This window comes from Mobula birostris, chromosome 11 (assembly GCF_030028105.1).
Source record: "Mobula birostris isolate sMobBir1 chromosome 11, sMobBir1.hap1, whole genome shotgun sequence".
Lineage (NCBI taxonomy): Eukaryota > Metazoa > Chordata > Chondrichthyes > Myliobatiformes > Myliobatidae > Mobula > Mobula birostris.
In genome coordinates, this window is record NC_092380.1 from 17,376,956 (window position 1) to 17,400,790 (window position 23,835).

Genomic DNA, 23,835 nt, shown 5'->3' on the forward strand with positions numbered 1-23,835 from the left:
ATTTGAACTTTGAAGTGAGGATGATGATGCAGGTGTCATTTGTCAACAATCTATGTGGCTCTATGTCTCAGTGTAATTACTGAGCTACTGTATTTTGACCAGTTGCTGACGGATACAATCTCACCCTCAGCATAGAACCTCCTAATTAAGTATATGATTCTCAATGTCTAGAGATCCACAAAATGTAAAGTTGGAGAAATAGAACCAGTGCTATGACACACTGTTCAACAGGAGGCACATTGCACATTATATATCAGCAAGGCATATCATTAGGCACTTCAGAGTTGACTTTTTGTGTGCAGTGCTGAGGGGAATCATCAAGTATTCCCATTTCGGACAATTACATCTGAAAGCCACAGTCACAGCCATGGAGATTCAGTAATTAGCATTGTTTTAAGATGCTTAAAAAATATATATTGATACTCAAAAAAAATTGACAAACTTTGAACACCAGACTCATCTGCAAGTATGATTTAAACACAGAGGCTTTAGACCCCACTGCCAACTATTCTGTTGGAGAATGTACAGTCTCTGGAAAATAAAATTAAAGACCTCAGAGCAAGATTGCTGTACCAAGGGATATCAGGAACTGCTGTGCACTTTGCTTCACAGAAACATGACTATCCCCCACCATTTTGGATGCAGCACTGCAGCTCGATGGCTTCAAGATTCTCCACAATGACAGGACAGCTGAGTCTTTTAAATAAGTAGGTAGAGTAAGCTTTATGATTAATTCATTGTGGTGGACAAATGTGACAGTTCTGCTCACTGAACCTGGAACATCTAATGGTCAAATGTCATCCATTTTATCCACCATTGTCCTGGTAGCAGTGTATATTCCGCCTCAGGCCAACGTCAGGCAGGTAGTGGAAGAATTGAGCAATGAAATCAGCAGGCACGAAACTGCACACCCTGATGCCTTCCCTATCATTGCGGGAGATTTCAAGCAGGCCAGCTTAAAGAAATCTCTGAACAACTACCACCAATGTATCACCTATGGAACCAGAGGAGCTAACACACTTGACCACTGTCATACCAAGAAGAACACTTATTATGCCATTTCATGACCATATTTTGAAAAGTCCAATCACTTAGTGCTGATGACACTAAATTGAGTGGGGAAACAAAGTGCAGAGGATACAGCGAGTCTGCAGAGAGATTATAGATAGGTTAAGTAAAGGGCAAGGGTCTGGCAGATGGAGAATAATGTTGGTAAATGCAAGGTCATTCACTTTGAAAGGGAAAATGGAAGATCATATTATTATTTAAATGGTAAGATTGCATCATGTTGCTGTGCAGAAGGACTTGTGAGTGCTTGTGCATGGATTACAAAAGGTTGGTTTCCAGGTGCAGCAGGCTATCAAGAAGCCAAATGGAATGTTGGCCTTCATTGCTAGAGGGATTGAATTAAGAGCAGGGAGGTTATGCTGCAACTGTACAGGGTATTGGTGAGGCTGTATCTGGAGTACTGCATGCAGTCTGGTCTCCTTACTTGAGGAAGGATATACTGGCAGAGGAGGTTCACCAGGTTGATTCCAGAGATGACGGGGCTAGACTATGAGGAGAGATTGAGTCGCCTGGGACTGTACTCGCTGGAATTCAGAAGAATGAGAGATCTTATAGAAACGTAAAATTATGAAAGGGATAGAGAAGATAGAGGCAGGAAATTTGTTTCCACTGGTAGGTGAGACTAGAATTAGGGGACTTAGCCTGAAGACTCTGGGAGTAAATTTAGAATGGAAATGAAGAGGAACTGCTTTTCCCAAAGAGGGGTGAATCTGTGGAATTCTCTGCCCAGTGAAGCAGTGGAGGCTGCCTCAGTAAATATATTTAAGACAAGGTTGGATAGACTTTTGCATAGTAGGGGAGTTAAGGGTTATGGGGAAAAGGCAGGTAGGTGGAGATAAGTCTATGGTCAGATCAGCCATGATTTTATTGAATGGCGGAGAAGGCTCAATGGGCCAGATGGCCGACTCCTGCTCCTGTTTCTTATGTTCTTATCTGGCTGTACTTCACATTTAGTGTATAAGCAGAATCTAAAGGTGCAGTATCAGTTGTGAGGACCAAGAAGGTATGGTTGAGGGAGGTGGAGGAGTGCTTACAGGACTGCTTTGAGTTGGTCTACTTAATTTAATTTTTAAAATTTATACTTATTGTAATTTATAGTTTTTAATTATGTATTGCAATGTACTGCTGCTGCAAAATGACAAGTTTTACAACGTATACCAGTGATAGAAGGTATTGAACCTTTTACCTCCAAGAATCTAAGGAGGAGGAGGACTATAGCCTAAACTGTCAGACAGGCTCAAGTGCTGCACATGCACAGACTCATCTGGTAGAACTTACATAATCCTTCAGATTTTAGCCCATTTAAACAGATAGAACACTATTAGGCAAGTTCACATTCTTAAAGCAGCACTGAATTACATTCAGCCATCTCTATCCAGCTCATATAATGAGTTTCTCGTCCCATTCACCCCCATCCTCTGTGTGAACACAACCTGACTCTAACACAGGCCAAGGAAGGAGTCCTGTGCAAATAACATCCAGCATGGATAGGTGGTATTAATCAGGGCCAGCAGTCTCATCAAGATCCCTGGGCTATCGCTTCTGTTGCACACTGCGGTCGTGCTTCCTTATGATGTCAATCAAACTGTCCCCAGTCACCAAGTCTTGCTGCGCTCGTTGCTTGTTCTTCTGCTGCTCTCTACGCTGCTGCTCAATCAGGTACGGAGAGTTGAGGAGCTGTGGGGGCAGCAGCGTACCTGTTGGCTTCACCCTCTTCACCAACTCCAGGAAATGCCTGCTGCTGTTGTTATTCACAAAGGTGATGGCCGTTCCTCTGTGGCCCAAACGACCTGCTCTCCCCACCTGCAATAACAAGTATGTACAACTTGTATTAGAGCTCTAGTAAGTACACACCGAAACTATGTTGCAGCACTTCCAATATCCCTGTGGCTGTGTCCTTCAAATATCTTTCTAACATGAAATAATTAACATACAGAACTCTCAAGGCAGCAAAACAAGTTGATGAGGCTATTTAAATACATGAGATTAGGGTAAAGGAGGAGATAGTTTTGGGTCTCTTATAGAGAATTAAGGTGGATAAGTACCCTGTGGCTGATAGAATATACCCCATGTTATTGAGAGAGGCAAGAGATAAGATTACTGGGGTTTTGATCAATATCTTCATGTCCTCTCTATATGCAGGCGAGGTCCCAGATGACTGGCAAGTAGCTAATGTTGCATTATTCAAGAAAGGAACCAGGGATAATCCTGTAACTATAGACCAGTGAGTCTAATGTCAGTGATAAGGAAGTAATTGGAGAGAATTCTTAGGGATAGGATTTATAAGCATTTGGAAAAGCATGGCCTAATTAGGGAGAACCATAACAGCTTTGTGTAAGGTGAGTTGTGTCTTATTAACTTGATTGAGTTTTTTTGAGAACATGACATTGGTGATTTATGAAGGTAGAGCTCTAGATGTTGTCTACATGCATTTAAGGAAGGCATTTGACAAGGTCGATTATGGGAGGCTCATCCAGAAGATTAAGATGCTTGGGATTCAGGGTGCATTGACCATCTGGATTCAGAACTAGCTTACCTATTGAGGGTAGTGGTTGAAGGGACTTATTCTAGCTAGAATGTGCTGTCTGGTGTGGTGGGAGAGGCAGATACATTTGGAACTCTTAATTTGGATAGGCCCAAGAATGTGAGGGATATGGAAGGGTTATGGACATTGTGTAGGCAGAAAGGAACGGTTTAGATGGCCATTTGATAATTGGTTCTGCACAACATTGTGGGCTGAAGAAACTGTTCTTGTGCTATTCTGTTTTATATTCTATGAGATTGTGATTTTTATAAATAGATCCATAGTAATACTGATTCTTCAATCAATCACTAGACTGAACTCAGCTGAAATATTCTATCCAGCTCTGAGCACCATTCTATAGCATGTCAAAGGAAAGGGTGTGGAAGATCATACCAGAGGTAGGTCTTAGAGGGAATGGAAGAAAGTGTGGCAGTTCTCCTTTGCAGTTAGGATCTGCACATATACAGGCTATGTACAGAGATAGAGAAGAAAGTGGAAGAGATAATTAAAAGTCTTCATGTCATTGAACTTTGATGTAATGGGCAACAAAAATCAAGAAGAAAGTACAGCACAGAAATACTATAGATCAATTAGACCTCTGTGCACGTGCTTAACTCTTTTACCTAACAAAATCGGGGAAAAAAATTGATCCCGTTGAAAATATTGTGTCAGTTGAACCCATTGTTTTATTTGTTGTTCCTTTCTACACCTTGTGGTGCATTGGGTGGCAATCTTGCCATTTCTATAGCATTTTGTCTGTTTATTACGAGGCCCAGTTGCTAGCTGAACACTCATTCCAGCACAGATGGAAAGCATACAAGCAGCTGGCCGGATTCAAACCTGGAACCACTCGCCTCGAAGTCTGGTGTGGATGCCACTACACCACTGGCTGGCTAATTGAACCCATGAAAGGGGAAAATCAGACCCATCAATCCATCCAGGTCAGCATACAAGTTGGTTAGGCTAAATGGTCTCCTGCCAATTTGTGACTGTTGTAGATTTCAGAGTTTGGAACAAGAGAGCACAGTAAAAGGAAGTGAGGAATTCACACAGTGGAACAGCATTACCTGGTGTACATATTCATCCATGGTGCGTGGCATATCGAAGTTCACAACCAGTCTGACGTTGACAAGATCTAGCCCTCTGCCAAGAACTCCTGTGCTGACTACAACTTCATAGTCTCCTTGAAGCAGACCCTGGAAAAGATATACATCAGCAAGTCCTGGAGAAATGTTGTTGAGCAGTAACTCACCTTTGTAATCATTTAAGTGCACCCTCTCTACCCCAAATTTTTTTCCCCATGCAGGACACCATATTCACCCGCCAGTGAGAATGGTAAAATTTGCTAAAGTGCCAAAAGGCACCAACAAGCCCAGAGTAAAGCAGAAAAGGAAGGAAGCAGCAAACCTGTAGCAGCTCAGCTTCTGAGCAGCAAAGAGAAAGTCTAATGAATTTAAATTTTTTCCCCTGAAGTTTTTAGTGCAATCCCCAGTTGGAGTTTATGCAGCTGGAGACAGAGTTTATGTTGCACTAAAATCCCAAAATTAAATATGATAAATGCAAGCATTAGCAAGCTAGCCTAGAAATAGCACTGATGGAAACTGTTAGCCTAGAGTGAAAACCTACCTGTTTTACTAATGATTTTCCAGGATCAAATGTAACATTATAATACAAGAATAAGGTGTTAATATTTAACCACAATAGGTGGAATCTGATAGAAAGCCTTCTGCCATGGCAAACATGTATCCCACTAATTCTTAATACCTTTAAATCTTCTACTGTTTCAGTTTATGATACATAGTGGATAATCTTCCAGTTGCAGTATGGGCTCAGATTGCCAGCTCTCCAGCTATGGCTCAGAGGATTATTCTTTCCTTTCCAAATGAGGGGTTCAAATTTCCCTTCAGAAGCTTGAATATAGAAATATGGACAACCGCACTACTGCAGTGATGAGAAGCTGGAGTAGAAATAAATTTACTTTTTGTTTTTGCCCTCAGATAAAATGGGTGGACTCAAAATACCCAATGCCACTATTTAAGAGAGAAGGAGAAAAAAACAAGCTTCTTGGCCAATCAACATAATTGAAACAGTGTGGGCATCTACATGTATCTAGCTTCATTTGTACTGTGCTTTTGGATGTCTTAATCTTGAGGTTAAGGATGACTTGGCTTCATTATAAAGATTGTACAATTCTGAGATGGATAATGGGGTCAATAAGGAACCACTAGTTGGGTGGGTGAAACCTGTTGGAGAAGTTGGATTGGTGATTAGAGATTGTACATTCCTTTCAAATGTATATCCTCTATAACATTATTTCCTGAAGACATCTGTGAGCTCCTATCATGGGGACTCAAGATTCTTGATGCTTTCCTGGATGTTCTTTGACTAGACAGGGCCAGGGATTTCCACTGGTCAATGAGGAAGCTACATTTTCTCGGCGAGTCTTTGAGAACACTCAAACCATTTTATATCTTATGGAAATCTCTAATTATGAGGAACTCTGTATAGTGCACTTGTTTCAGAATAAGGTGTCAGCACAGGACAACATGGCTGTCTACCAGAGTTGGTTGTGTGTGATTGGAGCCTGGAGTCAAACATGGACTTAGAGAATTCAGGAGAGACATCCAGAGGTTATGCAGATTTCCAAATCGTATAGGATAACAGGGATCATCTTGGCCTGCTGAGTTCCTCCAGCGTTTTGCGTGTGTTGCTTTGGATTTCCTGCATTGCAGATTTTCTCATGCAGGGATCAATGTTGCCTGGTAGAACACAAGATTAGTAGTGGATACAGTCTTTGTCTTTAAATGCTTTTTCTTTTTTTTTTCAGCTGAACACTGAACTGAAGCAGTAGAGGTAATGGTTAATTATGTCTTCAATGCCTGTCTTCACTGAGAAGTTGTTCCCAAATTATGGGAAAAGATCAATTTCTCCCCAGTTTTGCAATGTGAATCTTGCAGGGGTGGAAGGTAATATTATGCATTGGAAGCAGCTTGGTGTAAGAACTTTGCCTCAGTTTAAGGTCTATACTTTTTATGCTAGAGCACAGCAAAATGTTAAGAAAATTTTCCACAATCTCTCCTTGTTAAACTCTTGAGAAAGGCCAGGTACAGTAGTTGGTGCTGTTCCCTGCTGTTTTCTTCAGCTTGTTGCTCAGTGAGGGTCACATCCATTGCAGTCACTGATGGACCAAGTCTGTGCTGTGACGCTGGGATGAATTGTTTGGCCACTGGGAGGGGGAGCCTTGTGATGTCTTTCCCGCAGGGAGATGCAAGTGGAGAACAATCAAGCATCTCTTTTCTTGAAAGTCACAATGGAAGTGGCTTTGAGAACCCCTGGCAGGTCCCCCTCTTCCCTGACCAAGTCATGAATTTTTGCCAGTACTTCCCTGCTGTGCTTTAGAACTTCAGCTGGGATCTCATCTGCTTTACCGGGCTTGATAGTTCACAGTTGGTGTTCCAACTTTTTCAGATGTCTGTTAAACTGGGGCAGCACCAGACGTACTGAATAATTTTAGTAGTCTCAAAGACAGAATTGTACTTCTGGAAATCTCCTCAAGTGCTCCTTTTCATATCCAGGGTCTATCCTGACAAACTCTTCTCCACTCTTCCTGACAAACTCTTCTCCATTCTTGACTCTCAGTGGAGTGGATCATTTCCCTAGATGGTCATCAGTTAGTTGCTGAATCTCCCCATGTCACTCCACTGATCATCTGGTCTTTAGCTCACATTTTTGTTGGCGATTATCAGTAAAGTCACAACATACAGGTAGATTTAATTTTCTTTCCTTTTCTTCCAATATCTCAATTGTATTGGGCAGTTTTGCTGTTACATAGCTCTGACGGTCAGGGTTCAATCTTGATCTCTGGTGCAGTCAGCATGTAGGTTGTACGTTTGCCGAGTCTGTGCGTGCTTCTGCTGGTATCCCACATCTCACTGATGTGCTAAAAGATGAACTGTCTGATGGATACCCTTTGGTATAAGTGATTATAAAAACCCAAAGGAGAGCTAGTGGTTATTTGAATGAGATGAAGGAAAGGGAATAGCACTGATGAATTGCTCTGTTGGATGCTGACATGTATCTGAGGAGCGAAATAGTCTTCTGTGCAAGGAAGTAAGGCAGGCTGTTCAGACATTTTCCTAAATAACAAGCCCTAGGTGTCTTTTAGACCTGATCAGATATTGTTTCCAAGAGGAAACGTATGTCAATAGTGATCAGGAAAGTGAACTCAGGATAAACTTCCCTTTTCCAAAAGTTCAGAGGGGCACAAATTCTCATGGGGAAAATACAAACTCTGCCCTTATCTGATCGGCTGAACTGATTCCAAGCAAAGGTGGACGCTGGGCAATGAGATTCAGTAAAACACTACACTAATCATGCACCGGATGTCAGTCTCGATTTACCTGTAGGATCTGGTTCCGATCACACTGGGCCTTGTCAGAGTGAATGGCTACTGACTTCAGGCCAGTGATCGTCTCCACGGCACTGGACAGGAGATCAGCTCCCAATTTGCAGTCCACAAATACCAGCACAGGTGGGTGAAACAGTTTGCCATCCTGTACAAGTGCAATAAACAAAAAAACTCGTTAAAATTTCCACCTTACAAATTATCTGTTAATGTTACGACAATAGGCAGATATTCATATTTCCTTACAACATAGGAGGTTGCTGTTTGATTCATCGGCCCTACGCTTGCACAGCAATCCCACCAATCCCTTTCCTTATTTATTTCCCTCTCACAGGTATCATCATTCCACCCCCCCCCCCCCCACATTCTCTCATAACCCACATCCACACCAAGGATAATTGATGGTAGCCAATTAACCTACAGAACAACTACATCGAGGAGAGGAGAAGATGGCGACACGACGCAGTGCGCAGCGGCCACTCCGGTGATGAATATCTGTAATCTGTCAAGTAGGGTACCGTACACAATTCTGATTTGATGGAGGCAGACGTGAGAGCACGGAAGAACATCTGGTGAAACTTCTGAAATGCCTGTTTCGCTGCCGCTGCTACTGTGTGATCCAAAATCTTCGCAGGGGAAGGCCCCGAGTCCTCGGCTTTGCTTGTTGTGCGGCGGCCGGGGCGGGGTGAAAGCGCTCGGCAGAGATGGTGCTCAGTGTCGGAGGGCTGGTCGTTGGCTCTAAGTTTTCAGACGGACTCAGAGTCGGCTGTGGTCGGGTGCTTCCAATGGTGCTGCATCAGCAAGTTTGCAGCGCTGGAGGCTCATGCCAGGGAGAGTTTCTCCCTTCTACTGTCTGCGTGAGATGTTGGGGCTATCTGGACTTTGAGACTTTTTTTTTTACCGTGCCCATGGTCTGCTCTTTATCAAATTACGGTATTGCTTTGCACTGTTGTAACTATATGTTATAATTATGTGGCTTTTGTCAGTTTTAGCTTGGTCTGTCTTGTATTTCTGTGATATGATACTTGTCATTTCTTAATGCATGCATTTCTAAATGACAATAAACAAGGACTGAGTGTCCTCATAATCTAATCTAATCTAATCTTTGGCATGTGGTAGGAAACTAGAGCACACAGGGCTGGGCTGTTGGGGAGGGAGAACTTATATAGTCACAGGATGAACATGCGAACTCCACATCACAGCTTCAGAGGGTAGAATACAGCTGGCTTTGCTGGAGCTGAGGAGCTACAGCTGTCTGCTGTGCCATTGCACCCCGGATACCACATAGCAGCTGGGCAAGCCTGGACAAGCACTCATCCCCACTCTCCCCTTTCTTCACAATAGGGAATCCTGTTGATGACAAAGTATAACTATAAACTGCCTCTGCTAGCTGACACACATCAAAGTTCCTGGTGAATGCAACAGGCCAGGCAGCATCTCTAGGAAGAGGTACAGTTGACGTTTCGGGCCGAGACTCTTGTGTTGCTTGAATTTCCAGCATCTGCAGAATTCCTCGTGTCTGCTAGCTGAGACTGGCTAATTCCTCACAAATTGAAGACCAAACTTGGCTCAGTTCCACACCCCAAATTTCTCACCAAACTTTACATGTGAATGGAACGCAGCACTTCCCCAATAGTTCCTTACCCACATGTAGGGCCGGAATGGAGACTTCCTATTTTTAATTCAAACAAAAAAATTCCAAGTCTACTTACATTCAGAATCTCAAATAGCTTTTTCTTCTTAGAAGGCTCCTCCACCCACAGGATGATCTGACGGACATTAGAACAAGGCTGGTTCATTTCTCCAACTGTAATCCTGATGGGATCCTGCAGGAAATGGCTGGCAAGCTGCTGGATGCCTGCTGGGATGGTGGCAGAGACAAGAATTGTTTGATGCTCCTCGGGCGTTTGCTCCAAGATATCCAACACCTGTTGCTGGAAACCCATCTTCAACATCGTATCCACCTCAACAAAAGATCATGCACTTATGTTTTATTGCCAGCAACTGTGCAGCATACACATTAATTGTTCTTTTCAGGACTGGCAAGACCAGTCTTCAGTTTCCCAAAAGTTACAGTGGGTTGCCTTCTATAACTACCACGATCCATCAGTGGATCCATCCTCATAGTACAACAGGAGAGGGGAAAGTTTACAAGACTTAGACCTAGTGATGATGAAAAATGACAATATATTTTCAAACTGGGGTGCATGTGACGAACAGGTGATACTTTCTTACAGTGACCACTGTTGGGGATCTAAGTGGCTAACTTACTTACTGCCCATTATGCTGTTGGCATTTAGGGCAGTAATGAAGGTCCTCTATTTCTGTATGTCCATACCGTTGATCACAGAGAAAGATTCTTCATTGCTGTTTCCATAACAACTTTTTTCTGATCAATCAGGGTTGTTAGTCCTGAGCTGAATCCCTGAACCTAGAGACCAGTGGACCACTCTTAGTCTGGCTCTACCCTTTGCCCTGTTGCCATGTGTGACTCTACCAAGAGCCAAAGCATAAAGCCCCGTCTCCAGCCAACAGCTCTCTGAATCTTTGAGGCACGTCAGCCTCCAAACCACAACAAGGTTGTGGTTCTCTTGGATGGTAAGCCACTTCAGAATCCATAAAACCAAAAGTGAGAACAAATCATCCTTGATCACAAAGGACAGCCCAAGAAGAAGAAATGCATGATATCCAACACAGAGCAGGAGCATCTTTAACAAGGGCTATGGGGTCTTTCACTGGCAGGATTAGTTAATTAGAACAATGCTATAATTAGAGACTACACTGGATGTATGGGGAGGGGTGGATAAAGGTTAGGAAAAAAGGAAGGCAAGTGTGATTAGTATTATCTCTTTGCATGGAAAATAAATCAGGTGTGCATTGGTTGTGTTGAGAAACCTGCTCTCATGTTGTTACTCCCGCACATTGTTCCCACAATGGTCTCCTATAAATCAATGCCTATCAGTGGGTAGGTATTGACTGATAGGAGACTATTAGAATACTATGTACAGTTCTGGTCACCCTGCTACAGAAAGGATGCCATTAAATTGGAAAGGGTACAAAAAATAAATGAGAATGTTACCTGGAGTGGATGGTTTGAGTAATAAAGAGAGACTAGATAGGCTAGGATTTTTCCCTGAGCATAGGAGGCAGAGGTTTATAAAATCATGAGGGTATTAATAAGATGAATGGTCTTTTCCCCATGGTAAGGGAGTCCAAAACTAGGTATAGGTTTAAAGTGAGAGGGCAAAGATTTAAAGGGGATCTGAGGGGCGAGATTTCCCCTCACACAGAGGCTGATGGGTATATGGAACAAGTTGCCGGATGGGAGTGGTAGAGGTGGGTACAATTACAACACTTAAAAGACTTTTGGACAGGTACATAGATAGGCAAGACAGGAATATGGGCCAACACAGTCAAATAGATCCAGCTCAGTTAGAAAAGTTGGTTAGTATAGATAAGGGTTATGGACAATCTGAAGAGCCTGTTTTCTGTGCTGTTCCCTAATCGCTGCTTGGGCAGGTGAGGTAGGGAGTAAAGCATCTTCAGCGCCATTTCATCAAACAATTACAGGACATATCCAGCAGAGTCAAAGTATTCCAATAACACAGTAAAACAATATGATGAGAGGTGCCAAGAAGCTGTTTAGTCTGGCTAGAGTATCTACAGCTGAAGGGGGATGTCTTGGAATAAGTGGCTTGCCAATTTGGCCTGAAACCAAGGTGAATCTCTTTACTCCAGTTTAAGGACCTTTTGCTGCAGAGGGCAGTGAATTCTCATTCACCAAGTATATTTAGATCAAAAGGTCTCAGGTCCTTTAACATCTGCCGGACGATGCTGAGGATGTTCTACGAGCCTGTGGTGGCCAGTGTTATCATGTTTGCTGTTGTGTGCTGGGGCAGCAGGCTGAGGGTAGCAGACACCAACAGAATCAACAAACTCATTCGTAAGGCCAGTGATGTTGTGGAGATGGAACTGGATTCTCTGACGGTGGTGTCTGAAGAGAAGATGCAGTCCAAGTTGCATGCCATCTTGGACAATGTCTCCCATCCACTACATAATGTACTGGGTAGGCACAGGAGTACATTCCGCCAGAGACACATTCCACCGAGATGCAACACAGAACGTCATAGGAAGTCATTCCTGCCTGTGGCCATCAAACTTTACAACTCCTGCCTTGGAGGGTCAGACACCCTGAGCCAATAGGCTGGTCCTGGACTTATTTCCTGGCATAATTTCCATATTGCTATTTAACTATTTATGGTTTTATTACTATTTATTATTTATGGTGCAACTGCAACGAAAACCAATTTTCCCTGGGATCAATAAAGTATGACTATGACTATGAAAGACATGTGGTGCTGAGGGGAATCAAAGATTTGTACTGGGCAAGAAAGTGATTCAGATGTCCAGTAAAATCTTAACCAACAGCAGAGGAAGACTTGATGGGCTATATTACTTCCCTCAGCATAAATTCTTAGGAAAACTATCCCAAGCCCAGAACAATAGTAGGTAGCAATTCAAGATTATCACCTTGTGGCCAATACTGCTTAGCGTGGAATGAGAGCAGTCCAACTCATTTCAGCTTGAAAGAGTTGGGTAAGAGGCAATCAGCTAAGCTGGTTTGATCCAGCCTCAAGGGTACTGAATCCCAAAATGTCTCAAAAAGGAGAACACTTTTATATGGAGAGACTAGATAGGCTAGGACTTTTCCCTGAAGAGTGGTGACCTGAGAAGACCTACCTCATCAACCACCACAATCTGCAGTCCACACAGGCTGATGGCTTCCTGCTTCAGTATTTCCAGTAGTCGGCCAGGGGTGGCAATAATAACCTGCAGAACAGACCTACCAATTAAAATTTAACATCCCGCAGAGAGGGCAGTCAGAGGAGAGACACTCCTAGAATGGGTGGAGTGGATTGAGATGGACCGAATGGGCAGTCTGGAGGGGAAAAGATGGAAAAGGAGTAAAGAGAGCTTGAAGGGAAGCAACCATTATGGATATCAGACCATTAGACAAAGTACACAGTGTGGATTAAGTCAGGGTGAATGAAAGGCAGGGGAGGTGGTTTAGACTGAAGTTAGCAAGATGGCCAGAAAGGGAAGGATTGATAGTCCCTCAGGGAGGGGATAGGATACGTCAAGGTGCAGAAGGCAGGCAGAGAAGCTTCCACTGGTGAGAAGAGATTGACGAACTGCCCATGGAGAACACGAAGAGGAGGCTGATGGAAATCAGCCACAGATATCTGTTTGGAAGGGAAGTCCTGTGTTCCCTTGATTCTCCACAATAATTTTGAAATAGCAGAGAAAAATATTACACAGTATTCAGTGATGTGATGCTTACTATGTTTTAGACTGGAAAACACCAAAGGCAGTGTCCTATTTTAAAGAATCTAGTGTTAGCTACTGCCTTTCTTTGTCCCACTTCCAAATGCCCTTGCAAGAGCCCACATATAGCCAGCAGGCCCAGCTCAGCATTAGAACAGACTGTTACTGAGGAAAATCTTCCCCAGCTGCTAAAATGGAGACAGCAGCTGAGTAGCAGCAACACAAAGCCGGAAGACTAGGTCATGGGCAGAGCCGCACAACCTAAAAATTGGAGAGCTAAGTGCCAGTCATGAGTGGTTGGGTGAACATTAACACAGCTTTGTAATGGGAGGATAAAGTCTTACTCCAAAATTGGAGCACAAAACCCTGACCAATTTCTCTCAACTGCCTTCGTTGACGTGCCTAATAAAGTGGCCACTGAGTGTACATCTGCTCATTAATACAAATATCTAATCAGCAGATCATGTGGCTGCAACTCATTGCACAAAAACATGGTCAAGAGGTTCAGTTGTTGTTCAGGCCAAACATAAGAATGGGGAAGAAATGTGACTCAAATGATTTTGGTGATTTTGACCGTGGATAACCATGTGTTACAACAGTGGTGTGCAGAAGAACATCTCTGAACGCACAACACATTGAACCTTGAAGTGGATGGGCTACAGCATCTGATGACTACATACATTTACTGAGTGGCCACTTTATTAGGTACAGAAGGCTGTTAGCTGTGAACGGTTTGCAATGTGTTGAGATTGTGAAGGTGCCATTTGTTATACCCAGGATCTACCACATGGAAGTGTTTTGAACAGAAAGTCAGACCACATGGCAGGCACCTTAAACCATTATATTCATAAATCTTCATCTGACAGCTGAAGTGTACAGAATGTATCTGGATTTAGGATGCCATTATGGTATGGTAGTCTGGTAATCAAGTTCATATTAGTATCATGATTAGGGAAACTAATCTGGAATACATTAGTGTTGTGACTACGTTCAAGCAGAACACATTGGAGCAGAATTAGGCTATTCAGCCATCAGCCCAGCAAAGCTACTCCATTTGCTCATGGCTGATTTGTTTTCCTCACAAACCCCTTCTCCCTGCAACCTTTCATGTCTTTATTAATCAATCACCCATTAATCTCCGGTTTAAATATATACTCATTGACATGGCCTCCAGAGCAGTCTGTGGCAATGAACTTCACAGATTCACCACCCTCTAGGTAAAGAAATTCTGTGTATTCTGTTGTAAAAGAACTTCCTTCTAGTATGAAGCTGTGCTCTCTGGTTTTATTCTCTTAATCTGTCCAAGACTTTCTGCAGACTCAGTGCTTTCTCCGTACTGCTTGGCCCTCCATCAATATTTCTATTGTCTACAAATTTGGCCACAAAGCCATAAGTTCTGTCATTCATATAATTAGCATACAACATGAAAAGTAGCGAACCCAACATCGACCCCTGTGGTATACTACTAGTCTCTGGCAGCCCACCAGAAAACTTCCTGGACTAATCATCTAAGTTATGTTAGTGTGTTTGAATACTTTATAGAATCACAGACTATCGCAGCATAGGAGGTCATTCTGCCCAATGTACCAATGAAGGATGATGGATCTTTGAAAGAATAATCTGATTAGCCCCACTTTCTTATTACAATTTACTTTTGGAAATTACTTTTATGTACCCTTTCACTCCCCTTTTGAATGGTTCACTCCTGATATAATAACTTGCAAAGCAGAAAATATTAACATAATTCATCTGGAATTTATGATGACCCCCATCACCCAGGACATGCCCTCTTCTCATTGCTACCATCGGGGAGGAGGTACAGAAGCCTGAAGACACACACTCAATGATTCAAGAATAGCTTCTTCCCATCTGCCATCAGATTTCTGAATGGACATTCAACCCATTAACATTACCTTACTCATTCACTATAATTCAGTTTTTATTTATGTATTGCAATGTACTGCTGCCACATAACAACAAATTTCATGACATATGCTGGTGATATTAAACCCGATTCTGATCATTCTGTCACTAGAAACAGTTTCCTCCCATTTACCATTTTTGTTTCTGTTTAGTCACCTACATTAAGCCTTTCAACCTTCACCAATTCTTTCATAGAATGTCATTCATTCCATTATCATTCTAGAAAATTTCTTCTGCACCCTCCTCTAGATTGCCAGTCCGCTGAAAGTGCTGTGGCAGAATACTCCACCCGTGGTCATATTAGTAACTTATAAAGGTTTAGCTTAATTTCCTTTGGGGCAGTACGGTAGTGTAGTGATTAGTACAACATTTTACAGTACACCAATTGTAAGCTTGGGGTTCAATTTCCACCACTGTACTGTCTGTAAGGAAGTTGTACATTATCCCCATGACCTCATGGGTTTCCTCCAGATGGTCCAGTTTCTCCCACATTCCAAAGACAGAGGTTAGGGTTAGTAAGTTGCGGGCATGCTATGTTGGTGCTGGAAGCGTGGAGCTACTTGCAAGCTGCCCCAGCACATCCCCGACACAAGCAATGCATTTCACTGCATTTCAATGTACGTGACAAATAAAGCTAATCCTTATCTTTTAATGTAATTACTCTGGTTGTAACACCAAGCTTCTTCTGCAAACTTCTAACCTGACCCAGTTTAAAAATAGTCAGTAAATTACAAAAACAGGCTGTCTGATATTAATATCCATGAAACTCTCAGATCAGCATTAAATCTCAACTGGTTCCCTCCAGAAACCTGCTGTATTTTGCATGTTAGGTAGGATCTGGCTCCAAACCCACAGCAATGTAGTGGTTCTCTACTACATTTTAGATGGGCCATAAACTTACTGAAGCATACCACTCTGCTGTCCGCAATTTGGAAAGAAATCACAGCAACACTATGTCAAAGAAACCAGGGGCAATAATCCTAATAGTGAAAACACACCCCAAAAATTAATTCCCTTTGAGGACCGAGTTAAGGAACATTTTCGGCACTATCATAGGACACCACCTTTTACAACCTTTCCCCATACTTTCTGAGATGACGTATTCTCTCACTTCCTTATGCACTTGATCTTTGATAGGAATGCTACGGGGCTCAACTACATTCAGCTGATAATGCTTCAAGAATAATACATTAATATACATAGGGTGACTTTTCTTTGCAAATACAGTGGATTCCAGTTAACTGGGCCATCGGGTAATCAGGGCAACTGCTTATTTGGCACAACTCCTAAAGAACAAAAACTAATTGAGAAAATAGCTAGGACTCCCTATGTTTATTTGGGGCACCATGTCACTTAATTGGGATAGGAGACTGTTGCCAAACAGTTTCTAACTAGTGTTAGTAGTGCACAGTTGTGTGGCCATTAGACACTACACTTTTTAAACAGCGTCAGTTGCATGTGTTTGTGTTCAAAAAGCAGTGATTTTTGTCAAAGATAGTTGGTGAGAAATAAACAAAGACAATTCAGAACGGATTTAAGACCATAAGATATACGAGCAGAAATAGGCCATTCGGGCCACCAAGTCTGCTCCGCCATTCAATCATGGGCTGATCCAATTCTTCCAGTCATCCCCACTCCCCCTGCCTTCTTCCCATATCCTTTGATGCCCGGGCTAATCAAGAACCTATCTATCTCTGTCTTAAATGCACCCAATGACTTGGTCTCCACAGCTGCTCATGGCAACAAATTCCACAGATTTATCACCCTCTGACTAAAGTAATTTCTCCACATCTCTGTTCTAAATGGACGTCCTTCAATCCTGAAGTCATGCCCCCTTGTCCTAGACTCCCCTACCATGTGAAATAACTTTGCCATATCTAATCTGTTCAGGCCTTTTAACATTCGGAATGTTTCTGTGAGATCCCCCCTCATTCTCCTGAACTTCAGGGAACACACCCCAGGAGTTGCCAGACGTTCCTCACATGGTAACCCTTTTATTCCTGGAATCATTCTCGTGAATCTTCTCTGAACCCTCTCCAAAGTCAGTACATCCTTTCTAAAATAAGGAGCCCAAAACTGCTCACAATACTCCAAGTGTGGTCTCACGAGTGCCTTATAGAGCCTCAACATCACATCCCTGCTCTTATATTCCATACCTCTAGAAATGAATGCCAACATTGCATTCACCTTCTTCACCACCGACTCAACCTGGAGGATAACCTTTAGAGTATCTTGTACAAGAACTTCCAAGTCCCTTTGCATCTCTGCATTTTGAATTCTCTCCCCATCTAAATAAATAGTCTGCCTGTTTATTTCTTCCACCAAAGTGCATGACCATACACTTTCCAACATTGTATTTCATTTGCTATTTCTTTGCCCATTCCCCTAAACTATCTAAGTCTCTCTGTTTCCTCAACACCAACCGCTCCTCCACCTATCTTTGTATCATCGGGAAATTTAGCCACAAATCCATTAATCCCACAGTCCAAATCATTGACATACATTGTAAAATGCAGCAGTCCCAACACCGACCCCTGTGGAACTCCACTGGTAACCGGCAGCCAGCCAGAATAGATTCCCTTTATTCCAACTCCATTTTCTGCCGATCAGCCAATGCTCCACCCGTGCTTGTAACTCCCCTGTAATTCCAAGGGCTCTTATCTTGCTAAGCAGCCTCATGTGTGGCACCTTGTCAAAGGCCTTCTGGAAATCCAAGTACACCACATCTACTGCATCTCCTTTGTCTACTCTGTTTGTAATTTCCTCAAAAAAATTGCAGTAGGTTAGTCAGGCAGGATTTTCCTTTCAGGAAACCATGCTGGCTTTGGCCTGTCTTGTCTTGTCATGTGCCTCCAGGTACTCTATAATTTCATCCCTAACAATCGATTCCAACAACTTCCCAACCACTGACGTCAGGCTAACAGGTCTATAATTTCCTTTCTGTTGCCTCCCACCTATCTTAAATAGCGGAGTAACATTTGTAATTTTCCAGTCATTCAGTACAATGCCAGAATCTATCGATTCTTGAAAGATCATTGTTAATGCCTCCGCAATCTCCCCAGCTACTTCCTTCAGAACCCGAGGGTGCATTCCATCAGGTCCAGGAGACTTATCCACCCTCAGACCATTAAGCTTCCTGAGCACCTTCTCAATTGTAATTTTCACTGCACATACTTCACTTCCCTGACACTCTTGAACGTCCAGTATGCTGCAGATGTCTTCCACTGTGAAGACTGATGCAAAATACGCATTTAGTTCCTCTGCGTCTCTCATTACAATATCTCCAGCGTCATTTTCTATTGGTCTTCTATCTACCTGCAACTCTCTTTTACCCTTTAAAAAGTTTTTAGTATCTTCTTTCTTCTTTGATATTAGTCGCCAACTTCCTTTCATAATTCATCTTTTCCTTCCTAATGACCTTCTTAGTTTCATTCTGAAAGTTTTTTAGAGCTCCCAATCCTCTATCTTCCCACTAGTTTTGGCTTCCTTGTATGCCCTCTCTTTTGCTTTTACTTTGGCTCTGATTTCACTTGTCTGCCACGGTAGTGTCCTTCTTCCATTTGAACATTTCTTCCTATTTGGAACACATATGTCTTGCACTTCCCTCATTTTTCGCAGAAACTCCAGCCATTGTTGCTCTGCTGTCCTTCCTGCTAGTGTCCCTTTCCTGTCAACCTTGGCCAGTTCGCCTCTCATGCCATTCTAATTTCCTTTATTCCACTGAAATGCCGACACATTGGAATTTAGTTTCTCCTTCTCAAATTTCAAAGTGAACTCGATCGTATTGTGATCACTGTTCCCCAAAGGTTCCTTAACCTTAAGCTCTCTTATCACCTCCGGTTCATTGCACAACATCCAATCCAGCACAGCTGATCCCCTAGTGGGCTCAGCAACAAGCTTTCTAAAAAGCCATCCCTTAGACATTCTACAAATTCTCTCTCGAGGTCCAGTACTGGCCTGGTTTTCCCAATCCACTTTCGTGTTAAAATCCCCAACGATTATCATGACATTGCCCTTCTGACATGTGTTTTCTATTTCCTGCTGTAATTTGTAATCCACATTCCGGCTGCCGTTTGGAGGCCTGTATACAACTGCCATTAGGGTCCTTTTTCCCTTGCCACTTCTTAACTCAACCCATACAGACTTTACACCTTCCGATCCTATGTCATCCCCTTCTAATGATCTAATATTATTTCTTATACACAGGGCCACACCACCCCCTCTGCCTACTAACCTATCTTTCCGATACGCCGAATATCCTTGGACGTTCAGCTCCCAACGGCAACTATCCTTTAGCCAAGTTTCAGAGATGGCCACAACGTCATACTTGCCAATCTGAAACTGCGGTTTCAAGCATTAAGGTTTGGAGAAGCCAGAAACAGCCGGGAGTAAAAATGAAACTATTTCACTACTTTAGCAGTTATGAACCATGAAGAACTTGAAGGTAGCTTGAATGCTACAATGAAAATAAAGATTTGGAGGATGCAATCATCGAAGCATTTTATGAAAGCAGTCCATTATCTGCATTGGGCAGCTGTTCATTTGCAGTCAATCGAAAGAACAAGATAGGATACAATGGATGAATTCCTCTGTCGATAACTATTAGGAACTAATACACAGTTCTATAGTACTGTAGTAGCAAAGGTAGTGTTCTAATTTGTTCTGTATTTCATTTAAGTATATAAATTGCTACTCGGTTAAATGATAGTTTGTCTTTCTTTTTTAAACACCTTTTAAACTATTTCCATGAAACTTCTGCTAATTGGGGCAGGTGGTTAATTGGGCCAAACTGTACCGGTTCCAATATATCCCATTGAACCAGAATCCATTGTACTTGCAAGAGCTTGCTTCTTGCTGCTTCTGGAACCTCTACTAGCACACCATGGTGGTGTAGCAGTTCAGCACAATGCTATTACAGCTTGGGGTGTCAGAGTTCAGAGTTCAATCCCAGCGTCCTCTGTAAGGAGTTTGAACATCCTCCCTGTGGAATGTATGGGTTTCCTCCCACAGTCCAAAAACTTACCAGATTGGTCATTATAAATTGTCCCATGATTAGGCTAAAGTTATATTGGTGGGTTGCTGGCAATGCAGCCAGAAGGGTGGGAAAGGCCCATTCCTCACTGCGGCTCTACATAAAATAAATCCCAGCTCACATTTTCAGAACCTAGGAGCTCCCAACATGTTATATTGACTCCAACACTATCACCCTACTGTTAGGAGTGATCACCCCAAACTATTACCTGGATCTCCCGCCGAAGGGATGCTGAATAAGCAGTCTATGAAATAAGACAGTGGAAGGGAGAGGTGAAGTGGTGGTGAAAATAAAAGGCTGGCTGTTGTACAGGTTGGCTGGGGACAAATAATCTTAGTTAAAATTCCTGGAACATGGCTCTGAGTGGTAAACAGCAAAAGTAGTGAGCAGTGGGAGAGACAGGGTTATCAGTCCCAAGCATTTCCAAAGGCGTTTCCTCCATCATTCCACTCTACCATTCCAAACATAACCCCAAAATAAGTGGCTTTCAATATGAATGGTTCCACAGACACAGGGGCAATGTCTGGGCATCCAGAAAAGGGCTCCCAAGTCTTGGTACTCCCAGATGAAGTGCTGAAGATCAGGGATAATTCTCTGAATGAGGTCTGGCTGCATTGGAGAGGTGGTGCAGGATGACCGAAAATTGGCAGAGTACCAGAGCAGAGTCCTTCCATCCCCTCAGGCAGCTCTTCCGATTTACTGTATTCCTGACTTCAATCACTCCACCACTGGGTTCCACCTTCAGCTGTCTGAACACCTGAATCCCCTCCCATGACCTCTCTGCCTTCCTCTCCTCCTCACGGTAGCAACTTAAAACCTTCCAAATTGGACAAAACTTTCCATTAATTGTCCATAAAGTACTTCAGTGTTGACCCTTTTTCCAAAAGAACATTTTAAGGCTACCTGTCTCTCCCTCTATAATGCTGCCTGACCTGCTAAATATTTTCAGCATTTCCTGTCATCGTTATAGATTTATAGACATCTGCAGCTTTTTGCTTGGAATTGTACCAGGTAATGCTCCAAAGAAGCACCGTGGGATGGTTTTGCCGCAACAAAGGTGTGACATAGGTGCATAGATTGGTGGTGGAGGATGCTGGCAGTGGAATCACCGGTTAGTGGCATTGGGAATTCTGGGAACATTCAGTAATCTCCTTAACTCAAAAGATAACCCCTTCATTTTTTGTACAGCTTAGAAGGGAAACCCTTCGGTGAGGATCATTGTCTGAACTTAGGCATAGTTTCAGCCATGGAAACCCTGTGTAATGTTGTGTAGCCGGCATTGGGCCATCAATAGTGACATTAAAGCATGTTTCTCAAAGCCTGATGCTCAGTTCCAGTGCTATGGCTTGCATGTCACTGGTGAAAAAGCCAGAGCATAACTGACCCTTACACCCAGATGATAGAACCAATCTGAGCAGTGGCAGTTCTCAGCAAAAGATGCAGTTTACAGGGGAAAAAGATGAAGATAACATCAGCCTATATTCCTGATCTGACAGCTACAACTGGAAACTGTATGTGTGTGAAATCCGTGAGGATTGGCCTAAAGTGGTTAAATAACACCTCGTAATCATTATTCATGTTCTTCCAAGATGATTGGCCATGAGAGCGTGATGGTGTTTCGTAATATCAGGTGACAGAAAACAAAGGTTTAAACTGAAAGGAATTCAATAAAGATTAAAAAGAAATCCCTGAAGGTGAATATCAAAGGGCAAGGTGTAGAAAGGCACACATTGCTCCAGACCTTACCTTAATGTTTTGTTGAAGCCGATGGAGCTGAGGTGGGAGGGGCATCCCCCCAACCAGCAGAGCTGTCCTCATGTTGGGGAGACCCATCATCAGCTCCTTGGCCTGACGCTCAATCTGAATGGCAAGCTCACGTGTTGGAGTCAATATCAACCCCACAGGCTGCTGCAGAGAATTTTCCTTCTGAAATGAAGGAAAATAATTCTCATTTACAAACGAGGAACAGAAGTAGACTGTAGACTACTCAGTCCTCCAGTCTGGTCTGCTATTTCACCCTGCACCCCCCCCCCCGCCACGTATCAGATCCCAGCACCAGTGCCTTTGTGTCCTTGCATCACCCTCCAGCAGCTGTCCTGAAGCAGGGTCTTGGCCCAAAATGCCGACTGCTTTTTCATTTCCACGGATGCTGCCTGACCTGCATTTTGTGTACATTGCTTTTGACGTTCAGCATCTGCAGAATTTCTTGCATTAACGGTTCCCCCTACATTCCCTTGACTGCATTGGAAGTTCCTTTCTTTATCTGCTTCCATTATCACCCATCAGCCTCTCTCTTGCAAATCCACTTCTCCCTCTCTTCAACCAGGCTCCATCTGTCTGTCATCATTCACCCCTCCACGGTCAACCAATAATCTTACCATAGTCCTCGTCTCATACCCCCCTCCTCCTCTTTGTACTGGCTATATACACTCTCCACTCAGTTATAGGGCCTTGACCTGACTGCCACATTTCAGGCTGGAGGAGTACGTGCTGAAGGACACACTGAGTTTGCTACAACCAATGCAAGGGCTCCGTGAAGGAGTTCCGCAGTTCAGGCACCTTACGCTACTGCACACAGAGGAGTTGAGTCTGGTGGCGAACCCCCTCGAACTCTAAAAGTGTGTATCACCGATGGTGATAAATATTGGTAGCTCAGGATGAGGCATTCGATGTGGCGGTGTTTGTCGAGCTTGGCAATTAGCTTGCAGACGTTTCATCACCAGTCGAGGTGATGTCCTCAGTGTGCAGTTGTTGTTTCTCTCTGGGAGCGTTCGCGTTTATATAGTCCCCTGTTCGCTTGCCTTGGTCCTGATTGACTACCCTTCAGTTGACCTTTGAATTCTATTGGCTCACGTTTCTTTAGTTCTTTGGGGTTCGTAGATAACGTCTATTTCAAAATGTTTGTTTACCGAGTTATCAGAGGAGAACCATACTTTTAAATATTCTTGTGTGCGGAGGTTCTGACGCAGGCATAAGAATGTTTAGAAGCGCAGTTCTGTTATGATAACTCCGTAATAAAACATATCAAAATAGATGCCATCTACAAAACCCAAAAAGTCAAATAAACATGAAATAGAATTCAAAGGTCAACTGAAGGGTAGCCAATCAGGACCAAGGCAAGCGAACAAGGGCCTATATAAACGTGAGCACTCCCAGAGAGAAACACCAACTGTGCACTGAGGATGTCACCTCCATTGGTAACGAAACATCTACAAGCTAATTGCCAAGCTCAGCGAGCACCAAAACATCAAACATCAAGTGTGTATCACCCCAGAGGGCCACATATGGTAATGATGCTTTAGTTTTAAAAATTATGTTAACATTACTGAAGATAATGACTATTAATTGTGTCTTCTTTTTAACACATTTTTATTATGATAAAGTTTATTTCTGAAATACAAAAAAATTATTGGCCAAGCTGAAGTTTTCCATTTCTATGGCTTTTGCACATCTCTATAATTTTGTTGCAAGTCTTCGCCCTTTATTCATATAATTGCATCTTATGTTTTTTTTCCCGTGGGTTGTGGGGTGAAGATACATCTCTACCAAAGGAGGTGT

At 42.9% G+C, this 23,835-nt stretch overlaps 1 protein-coding gene across 1 annotated transcript in view; it reads right to left on the reverse strand.

Annotated features, from left to right (window-relative positions):
• Positions 1 to 430: 430 nt before the first annotated feature.
• The window catches only part of ddx59 (DEAD (Asp-Glu-Ala-Asp) box polypeptide 59), a 28,230-nt gene continuing 4,825 nt past the window's right edge, over positions 431 to 23,835 (reverse strand). The window contains exons 3-8 of the mRNA XM_072271789.1: positions 22,024 to 22,203; positions 12,738 to 12,827; positions 9,710 to 9,961; positions 7,993 to 8,145; positions 4,660 to 4,788; positions 431 to 2,871 (exon numbers count right to left, since the gene is read on the reverse strand). Coding sequence (XP_072127890.1) covers positions 2,602 to 2,871; positions 4,660 to 4,788; positions 7,993 to 8,145; positions 9,710 to 9,961; positions 12,738 to 12,827; positions 22,024 to 22,203 — 1,074 coding nt within the window. The 3' untranslated portion in view covers positions 431 to 2,601. The remainder of the gene's footprint in view (positions 2,872 to 4,659; positions 4,789 to 7,992; positions 8,146 to 9,709; positions 9,962 to 12,737; positions 12,828 to 22,023; positions 22,204 to 23,835) is intronic.